The 15,701-nt window shown below is 47.7% G+C and overlaps 1 protein-coding gene across 1 annotated transcript in view; it reads left to right on the forward strand.

The window, feature by feature from the left end:
• Nucleotides 1-379: 379 nt before the first annotated feature.
• The window catches only part of CTNNBL1 (catenin beta like 1), a 179,168-nt gene continuing 163,846 nt past the window's right edge, over nucleotides 380-15,701 (forward strand). Inside the window, exon 1 of the mRNA XM_028157740.2 lies at nucleotides 380-526. Coding sequence (XP_028013541.2) covers nucleotides 497-526 — 30 coding nt within the window. The 5' untranslated portion in view covers nucleotides 380-496. The remainder of the gene's footprint in view (nucleotides 527-15,701) is intronic.

A 15,701-nucleotide genomic window follows, 5' to 3' on the forward strand; every position in this document is an offset into this window, starting at 1 on the left:
TGAGCAAACCCGTCAAGTTCTCATTAGCCACGTGTGGTTGGTAAGTATAGTACTGGACAGTGCAGTTCTATAACTTAGCTTCCTTGTCTGTGAAATGAGGATAAAATTGCCTAGGTCACTGGAAGGAACAAGAGAGATCTGTTCCTGGGAAGCCCCTGCATCCCGCCCTGCCCTTAGGAAGTGCGCAATAAATCGTGTTTCCTAAAGTCTTGCCTCTCAAGGCACCGCCCTCCTTCAAGTCTCCGCCCCTTTCCCCGCCCCCTCAGGCTCCGGGCGGAAGCAGCGCTGTCACAAATGCAGCGCGCTTTACGGCAGCACCGCCTTTAACCGCAGTGTGGCTGGCTCGTGCGTCGCGCACCCTTTACCTCATTGGCTCTGCGACCCCGCTCACGGCGCTTTTCGGCAGTGTGGCTGCAGAGCTGCTGAAGGGCTCCACGGCTTGGTTGTGAGTGGAGGCAAGGAACCAGAGTTATCAGTGTTAGCTGCGCCTGGAAGCATGGACGTGGGCGAACTTCTCAGCTACCAGGTAGGAGGGACGGGAGAGCTGGGGCGCCGTACCCTTATCCGAATACGTGTGGCAGGTCGCAGAACCAGAGTCCCTTCATCTCACCTTTCCTCACCCCAAGTCCCGGGCCCGGGTCCCCTCACTTCTCATGCCACCGAGGTCCGAGCCTCTTATTTCACTTCACTCCCTCTCGAGACCCTCCTGTGCTCTTTCCATTTATTCCTTTCCAAGGCTCGAGCCCCTTTTCTACTCGTCTGGGCGACTCCTCACCCTACCCTTGGGCCCGGTCCCCTTCAACCACCCCCTTCACTCTCTTCTTCCCCAGTCATTGAGTTTGTGGTGGGGGGAGAGCGCTGGTCCTTGCATTTGAGCCCCAGCTTCTCCACTGACTGGCTGCGGGGCTTTTGGACAAGTTCTTTCATCCTCTTTGAGCCTCAGGTTTTGTATGTATAAAATGGAGAGAGTAATAACTATGTAGTAGCGTTGTTTGAACACTATGTCAACTAATGGGTGTGAAAGTTGATTTTAAGGTGTAGAAAGCTGTGCCCATATTAACTGCAGATGTTGGGAAATGTTTGGAATACTAACATGGGATGGACCCCCACAATCTTCCTGTCCCCCTGGCTCAGGGTTCTTGTGGGGAACCGGTGGCCCGGAGGACGGAAAGGACTTACCCAGAGTCACTCAACGAGTAAAAGCTGGGAGTAGAGCTGAGGTCTCCTGGCTCTCAGCTTAACATTTTCCTCCGTCTTTTGGCTTTCTAAAGAGGCTCCTTGTGAGAGGCAGTAGAGCTGTTCTGTTCAGTATTGTAGCCACTAGCCACATATGGCTATTGAATACTTGAAATGGGACTAGTCTGAATTGAGAAACACTGTTAAGTGTAAAATCACACCGGGTTTTGGAGATTCAGTATGAAACGAGTTTTTGTATTGACTACATCATCCTATTAATCTTATTAATGACATTGATTATAGATCATGCTGATTAAGAGATCATTATGGATAATGGCTGAAATACAATATATTTAAAATAAAATTTACCTGTTTATTTACTTTAAAAAATTATTGATTTCAGAGAGAGGGAGAGAGAGAAACATCAATGATGAGAGAGAATCATGGGATCAGCTGCCTTCTTCACACCCCCTACTGGGGATTGAGCCCACAACCCAGACATATGCCCTCCCTGGGAATCGAACCCTGACCTCCTGGTTCGTGGGTTGACGCTCAACCACTGAGTCACACCAGCTGGGCTCTGTTTACTTTTAAAAATATATATATTTTATTGACTGCAGAGAGGGAGAGGTATAGAGAGATAGAAACTCAATGATGAGAGAGACCACTGACTGTCTCTCCCCCCACCCCTCCCTTGCCCTGCATGCCTCACACTGGGGACCAAGCCCGAAGCCTGGACTGAAACCAATCTGAGACCTCCTAGTTTACAGGTTGAGGCTCAATCACTGAGCCTCACCAGCCTGGCTCAGTTTACTTTTTAATGTAGCTACTCATCTTTTAATTTGGCTACTAAAATAACACATTTAGCTTGCCTCATTTTTGTACTGGACCAGCTCTGCAGTATAAAGAATAGGTAATTGAGAGTCATGGGTCTGGAGCCCCATGTTGCCTGGAATCTGTTTTGCTCATAACAGATTCCAACCATTTTGTTCAAGGTATAACCTTGAACAAAATGCTTAACCCGTCTATGCCTTGGTTTCCTCATCTGTAAATGGGAGGGGAGGGGCAATGTTGATACCTACCACATAGGTCTCTTATGAAGCTTAGACCAATACTTGTCAAATGGTAAACATTCAATAAATGTTAGCAATTATATTCGTGCCACTACCTCAGCCACTACACAAAGAACTGACCTTAGAAACTACACAGAGAGGTAAAGCCAAAATATTTCTCTTTTTAAGACAGTAATTGAAAGAAGGAAGGAAATAGGAATGCTGTTGAATGAGTATGTCTGTTTGGGTGATAGAATGGCTAGACATTGACTCATGGAATATTAAAGCTAGAAGAGGTTCGTTCATTTGCTCAACAAATAATTATTGAACCAAACAGACAAGGTTCTTGCTTTTGTGGAGCTTATAGTCTGGTGGGAAAGTAACAAAATAAGTGAGTAAATAAGAATTCAGATTGTGATAAGTGCTTTGAAGAGTATGCAGGTAATACTAAAGAACTGTGCTGTTCAGTATGGTAGCCACTGGGCACATGTGACTGTCAACCGTTGAAATGTGGATAGTTCAAATTGGGATATGATATATGTGTAAAATACACACTGTATTTTCAATATTTAGTATGAAAAAATGAATTAAAAATACATTAATAATTTTTTATTGATTACATGTTGGAATGATAATACTTAGTATATATTGGCTTAAAGAAAATATATTATTAAAATTAATGTCACTTTAAAAACTTATTGTGGCAATTAGAAAATTTAAAGTTATATATTTGGCTTTTTGTGGCTTTCAGAATATTTTTATTGGACAGTGCTGCTAAAGAAAGTAACCTCTGGGAGTGGGAGACAGGACCTATTATTTTAGACTAGGGGTCCAGTGCACGAATTCATGCACCTTGAAAGGAACTGTGGGCCACGAGGCTGTGGTGGGCACAGGGGTGGGTCTCAGCCCATTCTCCATGCCCCTGCCTGGCCCCCCTGCCACGGTCCTAGTCCCCTGTCTGCCGGCAGCCCTGCTTCCGCTGCCTGACAGTGCTGGCCCTGCTCGCACATCCTGACAGCGTGGAGTTATTGGGGCCAGCGCCAGCTGCGGGTGTGAGCAGCTGCTGCTGCCCTGATTGCCCCTCAGGAGCGGGGGTGGGGGGTGGAGAAGCCCTCAGGGGTGATCAGGGCCAGCAGCTGCTGTTTGCACCGGATGATGGCACAGAGCCATCGGGGCCGGCTCTAGGTGCTGGAAGCAGGTGTGAGTGGCGGCTCTAGCACCGACCCCACTCGCACCCGCTGCTGGCGCTGGCAGCAGGTGCAAGCGCCCGGCGGGATCGTGGCACACGGGAGCAAAGAATTTTCAGTAACCACCAGAGGCTCGCCCTGATGACAGCAACCGGCACCCTGCCTTGGTCTGGCACCCCCAGTTCACCTGCTCCACCATCCCGCTGCAGGTGACACCTGCTATGTTCCGCGTGCTCCCCCTGATGGTCAGTGCACATCATAGCAACTGGTTGTTCGGTTGTTCAGTCTATTTGCATATTAGGGTTTTATATATATAGATATTATGGTCCGGAAAGGACTCTCTGCGAAATGGACATTAAAGGAATGAAGGCTGAGAAGGAGCCAATCTTGTGGAAAGGGCAGAATGATCATGGCAGAGGGAACAGCAACTATATAGGCTATGAGGTAGAAGATGGTGCAGCCAGTTGGAGGATCAAAAAGAGCTTCGATGGTGAGTGAGCAGGAGAATGGCAGGTGATGAGGCTGGAGTTGGCAGATGATAGGAGGTGTTGGAAAATGTAGGCCTTTCTGTGGACCATGATAAGGAGTTTGAATTTCATTTTGAGAGATGTTATAGATAATCTCATTCAAGCAACTTGTTTGCAGATGAAAAGTGAACACATTTTGGTAAAGGGACTTCCCTGAGGTTATGGGCCAAGATAGTGGCTAAGTTGAAAGCAGAATCCTGATCTCCTTATTTCTATCTCTGTTCACTCCCAACCTAGACGATTCATGCATTTTCCTTTCTGAAAGATCCATGTACACTCCTGTTGCTAAAGGATAGTACTGTCTAGAATCTAATCTGTAACCATTCAATCACAGCATCCTTTTGTGGAAGTCATGAAGATCATCTACGAGTTAATGGATACAGAAACTCTTTGAAAACAGTAGCACTTTGTACATATGAAAGATGCCTACTTACCTATATTATCTCTCTAAATTCTTATAACAACCCTATGAGGAAGGTGCTATTTTTAATCCCTGTTGCATAGATGAGGTACAAAAAGTAAACTATCTTATTGGTGAAGTTCCTAAACACTGTGCTGTACTGTTTGTCTGTTCTGTGCCAGATGCTGAGCTAAAGTGCTTTCAGATAAATTCTTACATTTAATTCTCAACATGTCTCTTGGCATACCTACCTTTTGTTTTAATAGAAAAGGAAACTCGAGCTAGAGAGGTCAACCTACCTGGCAAGGTTAAGAGCCAGTAAGGAGTGGAGGTGGAACTAAAACCTACTGAATACCCAAATCTAGTTTTCCATTTTGTTTTTAGCTTTTTAAAAATTAAAAACAAAACAAAACTGAAGTATGGCACACAGATAGAAGAATGCGCACATTTTAAGTGTCACTGATTATAGTTATCAACATTACCACTAACGTTCATTTCTCAGGGACATGTGGGAACAAGATGTCTGGTTTGAATATCCCCACCACCAGAGTTTGATTCAGTAAGTCTCCCATGGGACCTTAAAATTTGCATTTCTAACAAGATCCCGGGTGATGTGAACCTATTGATCCAGGGACCACATTTGAGATCCCCTGGTCTAGAACGGTCTACATTAAAAACATTTTTTCTCCAGCTGAGACATTCTCCTCCCTTTTCATGGCCATTAGTTTGTGGTTTTTTTTTTTAGCTTAAATTATACTTTTTCCCTGCCATCCAAGATATTGAGAGCAATCACTTAATCTTCCTGGGCCTCAGTTTCCTCACATGCCTAATGAGGGGATTAAGTAAGTCTCTCTGAGGTCCCTTCTAGCTTTAAAATTCTGTGATACTAATTATTTTGACCAAGAGCTTTAGAGATTTCAAGGTATAAAAAAGCTTGATGTAGTAGACTGAAACAGGACTGAAAATCTGGAAGATTTAAGTTTTAATCCTACCTTTATCATTACTTATCTGAGTAATTCAGGACAAGTCATTTCTCATCTCTGTACATGATTTTTTAAAATCTCTTATAAAATCACCTATAAAATGAGGGGAATCAGCTATATAACTTCTGGCTCTTTCCTAAAATTTAGAGGCACAGGTAAGCAAAGAAAATATGTAATGTCAAAAAATGTTTATTAAAAGTATTTAACATTTTTAGTGTGCTCACTAAATTTAATTTTCCAGGCAACTTGGTGGGAAGATTCCTATTTTCTGCGGAGATTGGTTTTTCTAGTAATCGAGTTAGGCAGTAAGGGCCTCTCTGTATATGCCTTATATCCTTGACATATGTTAACTATTCATTTGAGAAGACAGGAGAATTATAATGTGGACAGGAGGTGTTGGAAAAAGTCTTAAAGAGGAAACCAGCTAAGTTCCCAATATGGAAATGTACTTTTTTGATGCCTTCAGGCTTAGACATCTCATCAAGAAGTGTGCCCAGCAGTTCCTTGGCTGAGAAGTTTCTGCTGCACATATAAACTCCAGGGTGTTCTCATTAATACTAATTTCACAGATGTCTGGAAAAAGTTCTTACATCCAAAGTTTTGCAATAAGGACTTCGCATTTAGTGCAGGTTGGCTCACTGGGAATGACTTCCTTTGTGACATGAGAAATATTCTGTTTGAGGCAGATTGGGGTCAGAGACCCTTGGTTTTGACAGTATTGCAGACACCCACTACTCTTGTCACCTATCAGTGATATTATAGCATTTCCTTGGATGGCAGGTGCTTATGGGAATCTATAATCATGCTCCTTTCCCCTTATTATTTATCCTTTTTGCAATAAAAATTCTTAATAACAATACACCAACAACACCAGTATTAAAATGAAGTATTTGAGAAAAGGAAAACTAATACCCTAATCTAATAAATATTTTTATATTCCCACAGTCCTTAGGTATTTTGCAGGCTATAACTATTGTGTATATACTATTTTGTGTTATATTTTATTTTATTTTTATACTTTTATTTGGGCCAAACTGATGACATATGCTGGGGAACCAAGATCTCAAATGCTCTTGTGTTATATTTTCAATTTAACATTGTCAGAAATATTTCCTGTGTTTCTACATATAGTCTTTTTTTTTTTCTTTTTAAATTTCTTTATTGATTAAGGTGTCACATATTTGTCCTCATCCCCCCATTCCCATCCCCCCCCTCCCCACGCATGCCCCAACTCCCTGTTGAACTGAACCGTTGGATAGGCTCATATGCATGCATACAAGTCCTTTGGTTGAACTCTCCCCCTCCCCCCACCCTCCCCTATCCTCCCTCTGAGGCCCGATAGTCCGATCGATGCCTCCTTGCTTCTGGTTCTGTTCTTGTTCCTCAGTCTATGTTGTTCATCATTTCCCCTAGATGAGCGAGATCATATGTCACTAGATATATACTTATGAGAACTGAATGTGAGACAAGCAATAATAGTTATGCTGACAGACAAATGAATCAGTCTGTAGTGAGTTTCTTTCTGGACCAACAGTTCTTTTGAGACCCAATTTCAATGTCCACCAGTTCCTTATGTGTACATGTCAGCACTGACCCCTCAGCTCTGGATGGTGGACAAATGGTGGTAACGGAGGTCCGACTCCCTCTGGTTTGGTCTCAGCCGGACCCAGGGGCACGGCTTCACCCGGACTAAGGGGCACGTGGCCTCACCCGGATCTAGGGACACATGGTCTCACCCGGACCCAGGGACGCTTGGCCTCTCCCAGACCCAGGGGCACGTGGCCTCACCCGGGCCTCGGCGCATGAGGCCTCACCCAGATCCAGGGACACATGGTCTCACCCGGACCCAGGGACGCTTGGCCTCTCCCAGCCCCAGGGGCACGTGGCCTCACCCGGGCCTAGGTGCACGAGGCCTCACCCGGATCCAGGAACACATGGTCTCGCCCGGACCCAGGGGCGCGTGGCCTCTCCCAGACCCAGGGGCACGTGGCCTCACCCGGGCCTAGGTGCACGAGGCCTCACCCGGATCCAGGGACACATGGTCTCGCCTGGACCCAGGGGTGCGTGGCCTCTCTCAGACCCAGGGGCACGTGGCCTCACCTGGACCTAGGTGCACGAGGCCTCACCCGGATCCAGGTACACATGGTCTCACCCGGACCCAGGCGCGCTTGGCCTCCCCCAGACCCATGGGCACGTGGCCTCACCCGGGCCTAGGTGCACGAGGCCTCACCCGGATCCAGGGACACATGGTCTCACCCGGACCCAGGGACGCTTGGCCTCTCCCAGACCCAGGGGCACGTGGCCTCACCCGGGCCTAGGCGCACGAGGCCTCACCCGGATCCAGGGACACACGGTCTCACCCAGACCCAGGGACGCCTGGCCTCCCCCAGACCCAGGGGCACGCGGCCCCACCTGGGCCTAGGTGCACGAGGCCCCACCTGGATCCAGGGACACATGGTCTCGCCCGGACCTAGGGGTGCGTGGCCTCACCTGGACCTAGGTGCACGAAGCCACCCGGACCCAGGGGCGCGTTACCTCTCTCAGACCCCTGGTCGCGTGGTCTCACCCGGATCCAGGGGCGCACGGCCTCACCCGGACTCGGGACCCAGCCTTACCCGGATCCAGGGGCCCACGGCCTCACCCGGACCCATGGTTCAGCTTCACCCGGACCCAGGGGCACATGGCCTCACCCGGACCCAGGGGCACGTTACCTCTCTCAGACGCGTGGTCTCACCCGGATCCAGGGGCGCACGGCCTCACCCGGACTCGGGACCCAGCCTTACCCGGATCCAGGGGCCCACGGCCTCACCCGGACCCAGGGTTCAGATTCACCCGGACCCAGGGGCACATGGCCTCACCCGAACCCGGAATCCAGCTTCACCTGGACCCAGGGGCGCGTGGCCTCACCCAAACCCAGGGGCGTGAGGCCTCACCTAGACCCAGAGGCGTGTGACCACATCTGAGCCCAGGGGCTCGCAGCCTCGCCTGGACTCGGGTCTCAGCGGGGTTTCGTCTTCTTGATCCCAATTCCTGTTGGTCAATTCCCTCTCAGCAATTCCTTCGGTCATTTTCTCAGAGCTCCAGGGCGGCTGCCGCAGAACTCGTTGGGCGGCGGGCTCGGCAAGGCTCCAGTGTGCCTGGTGCACGGCGGTGGGCTGGTGCGGTGTCGCTGCGTCGGCCCTTGGGTCTGCAACGGTGGCCGGTCGCCGAGTGTGCGCACCTGGCCGCTTCGGGGCATTGAGATTCTTGAAGGACTCGGAGGTCAGCAAGCACGGAGTCTCCCACCCCATGTCTCCCAGGGGCTCGTCTGTCTGTGCTCGGCAGCGAGTGGAGCCGTCCCCTCAGCCGGAGACCGCCGGGGGAACTGCGCTGAGCACGTTCCAGGCCGCCATTGTGTCGCCTGAGCCATAGTTCTTAAAGTGTGGACTTTGGGTCACCGGCATCAGCATCATCCTGCGTACCCCTCTCTTTTATTCTAGTTGTAGAGCATCTGCTCAGCCAGCCCCCCGGTGGTTCTGGCTGGTGTCTGCTCTGCTCTCCCGTCGTAGTCTCAATATTGTTGTGGTAGGCAACGATCAGGCTGCCGCCCTATGTCTCCATCTTGGTCCTCCTTTGTACAGTTAAGTCTTGATTGTTGTTGGTGTCACTGGGAGGAATTGTCCTCCAGGCCAATTGGCCGTGAGGACCCTCTTTGTCTATATAGGAAGAGTTGCTGTGCAGGAGACATGTTTGTGGGCCGGGTCTTGATGCAGCAATGCCTTGGCGCTCACTGAGTCTGCCTCTAGAATGCCTCCCTTATGCGAGTGGTTGAAATCTGGTGTCATCTCACACCAACCACTAGATGCCCTCGTTTCTGGGTCTCCAATGTAGTGTGGGTCAGCCACTACCTGAGGCACTCAGCAGGAAAAAGCTTCTGCTCAGCTTGGCTGGGGCGGAGCTACAGGGTGGAGCCTACAACCTTGGCTTCCTGTCAGCCCCGCCCTATGAGGCTCCTGCGTCTGTGTCCCTCTGTATTCCTTGCAAACACCTCTGAGAGAAACGCGCCCTGGAGTTTCGCCCACTGCCAAACAGTCCAGTCCCTCCCCTAATGAATCTGGACTCCCAGATTCTCGCCTGGAACTGGGTTTCAGTGTAGTTGGAACTGGGTCTCAGCGCAGTCTGGCGCCCCTGTCTCCTTCCCAGCAGGGCCACCCAGTGGCGCAGGCAAAAGTCCGTCCTCTGCGCGCCTTCCAGTGCGCGCGTCTGGAGCCGCTGCTTCTCTGTGCCTCCGCCACCACAGCCCAAATTCATTCCACCCGGGGTGCGCCTGGCTTCCCAGGGTTTCGCCCGGAACTGGGGTTCAGTGCAGTCGGAACTGGGGTTCAGCACGGTCCTGAGCTTATGTCTCCTTCCCGCTAGGGCAGTTCAGTGGCGCAGGCAACAGTCCGTCCTTTGCGCCCTTTCCCGTGCGCGCCTCTGGAACTCTGCCTTCCGCCGCTCCTCTGTGCCTGCGCCCCACAGCCCAGATTCATTCCCCCAGCCTGCGCCTGGCTTCCCAGGGTTTCGCCCGGAACTGGCGCTCAGTGCAGTCGGAGCCGGCACTTAGCGCACTCCGGAGCCTTTATCTCCTTCCTGCCAGTGAACGCCGGTCAGCCGCCCCTTCCTCTCCGGCTCCGTCCTCCCTGCAGGCGCGCGTGCTCCTGTCTCCGCCCGTTTCTCCATACCTCAGGCTTTTACGGCTCCCCCGATTGTCCCCGTGGCCTTCTACTTCCCCCCAGCTGTGGGCATTTCAGTCCGCCAGCTCTCCTGTAGTTCTGGACGATGTCCGTTCTGACCTCTAGTTGTGCCTTTGAAATTGTTGTGCCCGGCTGCAGGTTAGGTGTTTAACCTATGCCGCCATCTTGGTTTCTCCTACATATAGTCTTTGTTAAAAAATATTTTAATTGATTTTAAGAGAGAGAGAGTGAGAGAGAGACAGACATCAATGTGAGAGTTAAACATTGATTGGCTGCCTCCTGCACATCCCCTACCGGGGATCAAGCCTGCATTCTGGGCATGTACCCTGACTGGGAATGGAGTGGGCAATCTTTTGGTGCACAGAACTCTGCCCAACCAACTGAACCACACTGGCCAGGACTCTACATAGTCTTTATGTTATTATTAACTAGAGGCCCAGTGCATGGATTTGTGCACCGGTGGGGTCTCTTGACCTGGCCTTCAGGGATCGGGCCAAAACTGGCAGTCTTATATCCCCCGAGGGGTCCCAGATTGCGAGAGGGTGCAGGCCAGGCCGAGGGACCCCACAGGTGCACGAATCTGTGCACTGGGCTTCTAGTAGGCATATAAGATCTTTGGAATCTCTTCCCACCCTCCCCCTTGCCTCCTTCCCTCTGAGATTCATCAGTCTGTGCCATGTTTCCATGCCTGTGGGGTGAGCGTCTGACCCCTGGTGGTCATGCACATCATGGCTACCAGTTTAACGGTCACTTGGGCTTTTATATATATAGATGTTTGTATTTTTTTGATGAGAGACTGACCCTTTTCCCCTAAATTGAGTATGTAGGTGGTTTTCAGTTTTTTAGCCTTGGAGATAATATTGTGGTGAATTTCTTTAGTCATGTGGCATTTTCCCCTCCTATCTGTCCTTAGTAATTACTGTGTGCCATATTCTGTGCTAAGTATTACATGTACTAAAATTATTAAGACACTAGAGGCCCGGTGCACGAAATTCGTGCACGGCGGGGAGGGGGGTAGCGGGGGGTGTTGTCCCTCAGCCCAGCCTGCAGTCTCTCCAATCTGTGGCCCCTCAAGGGACCTTCATTTTTTCCTTCAAGAGTGTGGTGGAAAAACCCTAGATTACCTTCTTGGATTCTTATAACCCAAATTACCAAGAACACTGCAATTGGTGGCCTACGGGGAGCTTAGCCAATGAGTTGTCAGAAAAGGTATTTACTCTCAAAATGGTTTGGCTCCGTGGATAGACCGTGGGCTTGCAGACTGAAGGGTCCCAGGTTTGATTCCTGTTAAGGGCATGTACCTTGGTTGGAGGCATATCCCCAGTGGGGAGTGTGCAGGAGGCAGCTAATGGATGTTTCTCTCTCATTGATATTTCTGACTGTCTATCCCTCTCCCCTCTTCTCTGTAAAAAAAAAAAAAAAAATCAATAAAATTTTTTTTAAAAAAGGTGTATCCTCTGCAGCTCATGCAGCCCCTGGGTTGTGTCCACTGGGCTAGGGGCGTATCCTTGTCCCCTGGTGGTGGCTGCTGGGGTCTCCGCACACCCCAGAGGCCAGCAGCCATCCCCCTGTGGAGGGTGCTAGGCTGGGGGCGTGGACACAATCTGCCACTTGGTGCTGGAGCTTGGAAAGCCTCTGGGGCAGGGCGGGAACATCCCCGTCTCCAAACGCCCCAAGGCCAGCAGCCAGCCCCACCATGGGCCCCAGGGTGGGGGCATGCAGGGACCCTGGGCAGCATGCAGCGGTGGCTGCCAGGGTCTCAGCAAACCCAGAAGGCCAGCAGCAGCCCCTGGTCCTGGGCGCCTGGCTGGGGGCGTGGCACTAAACCGCCGCTTTGTGCAGGAGCCTTTGCAAGCCGCTGGGGGCGTGATGTTCAGCCTGCCAGGTTGCTTGGTGCCTACACCCATAGGCTCTGAGTGGCCAGGGGGCGTTCTGGGACCCCTGCCACTCAGGACCTAAGCACGGGCCTACAGGCTAGGAGCGGCCTGGGTCCAGAGGATGTTTCCTGGACCCAGGCCGCTCAGCGCCTGCATATGCAAATTAACCGCCATCTTGTTCGCTCTGATTGGCTGTGGGCGTAGCGGAGGTGCAGTCAATTTGCATGTTTCTTTATTATAAGGTAGGATTGTCTGGACCTTAAAGAATTCATAATTTAAGGAGCAAGACAGACATTTTAACATCTAACTGTGTGAATAAAGCACAATAGAAGGAATGATTGGATATGCCTGGAGAGGGGATGTATTGGTGGGAATGGATTTGGTTTGGTCATTGAAGAAAAGGGAGATGACATTGGAATCTCAGTTTTGAATGAATAGGAATTCTGTGGGGCAATAAGGAGTTGAGGAAAATCATTCTTGACTTGGATTAGTGAGAGCAAAAGCATGGGAGTGAAATGTTCAGAGCATTGAGTAAATGAGGGGAGTGGCAGGAGATGATGGGGTCACTTTAGATGTAATTATGTTAAGCAATACATAGTGCTCATATGGAATTAATCCTTTATCAGTTTACAGTGCTAAGAGCAGTGTGTGTTCTGGTTTTACTGCACTTGATATTACTGGTTGTCATAATTTAATTTTCCTCATTAATCTATTAGGTATATAAAGTTAGTTCAAATTTGCTTTAATAAGCATTTTTTCTTGTTTGTTTAGCAGTTGCATTTGTTATTATCTGCCTCTTTCTCTTAAAGTAGTGCAGTTTGTAATTGAGCTTCTCTCTCTCTCTCTCTCTCTCTCTCTCACAATGGTGTGCGTTTAAGAAACATTGGAGGGCTGAACACTTTGTGCTCAAATATTTTTCATTCATTGGTTGCCTTATTTTACTTATAAAGCTGGTATTATTTTATAGCATTGTGAAATAGGCTTTTTGCATGACAGTTTAGTGCTTTTTGAAGTTACTTTTTGTTAGTTGTGAGACTATCAATAACAGATAAAAAAGCTATTCCCACTTCAGGGTGTTTTCTGTTTTATCTCCTGAGTGATTTTTTTATGTTCATTTCCTCCCTTTAACCTTTTTATCCTCTCTCTTTTCCCTAGTGTATTCTTTTATACTCACAAAACACATATGTATCGTTTCCTTGTACACGAGACAGTGAACTTAGAGGCAGGGACCAGCACCTAGCAGTGTCTTTCCCATAATAGATGCCTAATAATGGGTGTTTAATAATCGTTGAGTGAATAACTAGTACATGCCTTCAAATATGTTCTGGTTATTTGCCCCTTTTGGAAAATTCATTTGCTTGCTGACTTGTATCTTTGCTTTCATGGTAGACATCAAGAAAGTTTGATTCAAATCTTTTACTTCAGCTTCTGAATTGTTCTCCTCTTCCTCATTATGTCTTGCTACTCTTGCTATAAAACCTACATTAACATTTTTTTTTATTTTGAACTAATTTTAAACTTATAGGAAACGGTTTTCGTATACTCCTCACTCAGCATCCCATAAAGTTAACATATTTTATAACCATAGTACAATGATCAAAACCAGGGAATTAACATTTATATACCAGTAACATACTAAACTACAGACTTAACTCAAATGTCACCAGTTTTTCCGCTAATGTTCTTTTTCTGTTCTGGGATCCTATCCAGGATCTCAGATGCATTTAATTGTCATTTTCTTTGTCTTATATGACCTTGACATTTTTTGACTAGTCAATTATTTTGTAGAATGTCTAACACTTTCGTTCTTGTTAGTTGTCAATGCCCTCTTTAAGGCCAAAGATTTTCTTGACTCATACATTCTTTTGTCTTCTGTCTTTCAGCACCTTTATGTAGACAACTCTTAGTTCACTGGCTCTGATTTGACTTTCATGTGTTTACTGAACATTCTGGCCAGATGTTCTGGTATCACATAATTCTCTGCATCTCTCCACCTACCCCACCACCTACCAACAATTTTTCATTTTAGTCAGGGCTGTCTCTGTTCAGTAGACTTGAAGAAGCCTTGGAGCTATTTCTCAAAGATGAAAGGGCTCCACGATTGAAAGGCATGGTTCTTTTCCTCATGGATCATGCAAGCTCATAAGCCGAGGACTAGTTCCTCTCTCAGGAATCAAGTTGTCAGGAGTTGAAGATGATTAAGTCACAGTTCTTGCTCTTGTGAGGCTTATACACTAGTGGGAGCATCCCACAGATTTCAAAACTGATAAGCCGGTACGCAGTGTCAGTGCTGTTTACAGAGGTGTGAGCCAGATGTGGTGGCACAGAGGCAGGAGCAGCTCTGCCTCTGGGAAGTTGGGAAGGCTTTGCAGAGGAGTTGTTTCTTCAGCAGTCTCCTGTCCCTTCCTTTCTCTTTGAAGCGCCATCATCTTACTTTAGACTCATGGGACTTGGTCAAATAAGTAGCTTTCTAGTTGGTCTTACTTTTTACCTTTGTGGATTTCATATTGGCATAGTGAATGTGGGTTTATCTTCTTCATAGACCAACAGAACACTCTTCTTTGATGGGACACTCTTCAGTCCTACCTATTTCAGCTTTCTTGGAGATAGGTCTTATTGAGATGCCTAATTTTGGAAGTGAACTTGAGGAAGAATGAGACAACCTTACCTTTCTTCAGTCTCTCACTAGGTGGTTATTGTTTAAATTGGGGATTGGATTTATAAGGCTTGCCCCAATAGAGAAGTTTTCATGTATAAAAATGACTACATTGGAGAATGTGGATGGTTCAAAATAACTTGAAGAAAATAATTTCTTCAGCATTGTTGGAGAAAATAATTCCAAGCACATGACGTTCTGAGCGTGCCCATTAGGCATCTTCATTTAATGTTTAATGTCGTGTATGAACACAAACTCTGGGCCAACTGCCTGTGTTTGAAATCTTCCTCTGTTGGTTGCAAGTTATGTGATCTTGGCTCAGTTAATCTCTTTAAGCCTCAGGTCTTCAACTTTAGAATGGAGATTATATAATAGTGTTATCTCATCGCACCGTCTTTTATATTATATAGTCTTATTGATTTCAGAGAGGAAAGGGGAGAGAGAGAGAAACATTAATGATAAGAGAGAATCATTGATTGTTTACCTCCTGCACACCTACACCCCCTACTAGGGATCAAGCTGCAACCTGGGCATGTGCCCTGACAAGGAATCAAACCATGGCCTCCTGAATCATAGGTTAATGCTCAACCACCGAGCTGTACCAGCTGGGTTTATCTTAACATCTTTTTAAAATACAGGATTAAGTGAGCATAGTATGGGTAGTGCTCACTAGTATAGCGCCTGACACATAGCAAGTGCCCAGTAAATGTTATCTCTTGATTTTTATTATTGATACTAGAGGCCTGGTGCATGAGTTCATGCATAGGTGGGGTTCGGCTGGCCCGCCCCAGTCGGGGGTAGGGGCTGTGGACAGTTGGCTGGCCCTGCTCCCTGGTCAAACTCCCAGTCAAGGGGACAATTTGCATATTAGCCTTTTATTATATAGGATAATTACAAACAGTGCATATGCTGTAACCCTCCAAAAAATGTTTTTTTTGAATTCTACAAAGCTGCCTTAGTATTCCCAAGGTCATTGGTTCCCTTGGAGGTTAAGGTTTAGAATTCTGTAAAAGGAAATGAGAACAGTTTGTCACCCACATATGCCATAGTATAGAACTGTTTTTAATAGATTAAAGCACATCCTCTTCCACCACAGTTAGCAGTCATTGATATCAAGAATTATGTCAT

The sequence above is a fragment of the Eptesicus fuscus genome, chromosome 12 (assembly GCF_027574615.1).
Source record: "Eptesicus fuscus isolate TK198812 chromosome 12, DD_ASM_mEF_20220401, whole genome shotgun sequence".
Classification (NCBI taxonomy): Eukaryota; Metazoa; Chordata; class Mammalia; order Chiroptera; family Vespertilionidae; genus Eptesicus; species Eptesicus fuscus.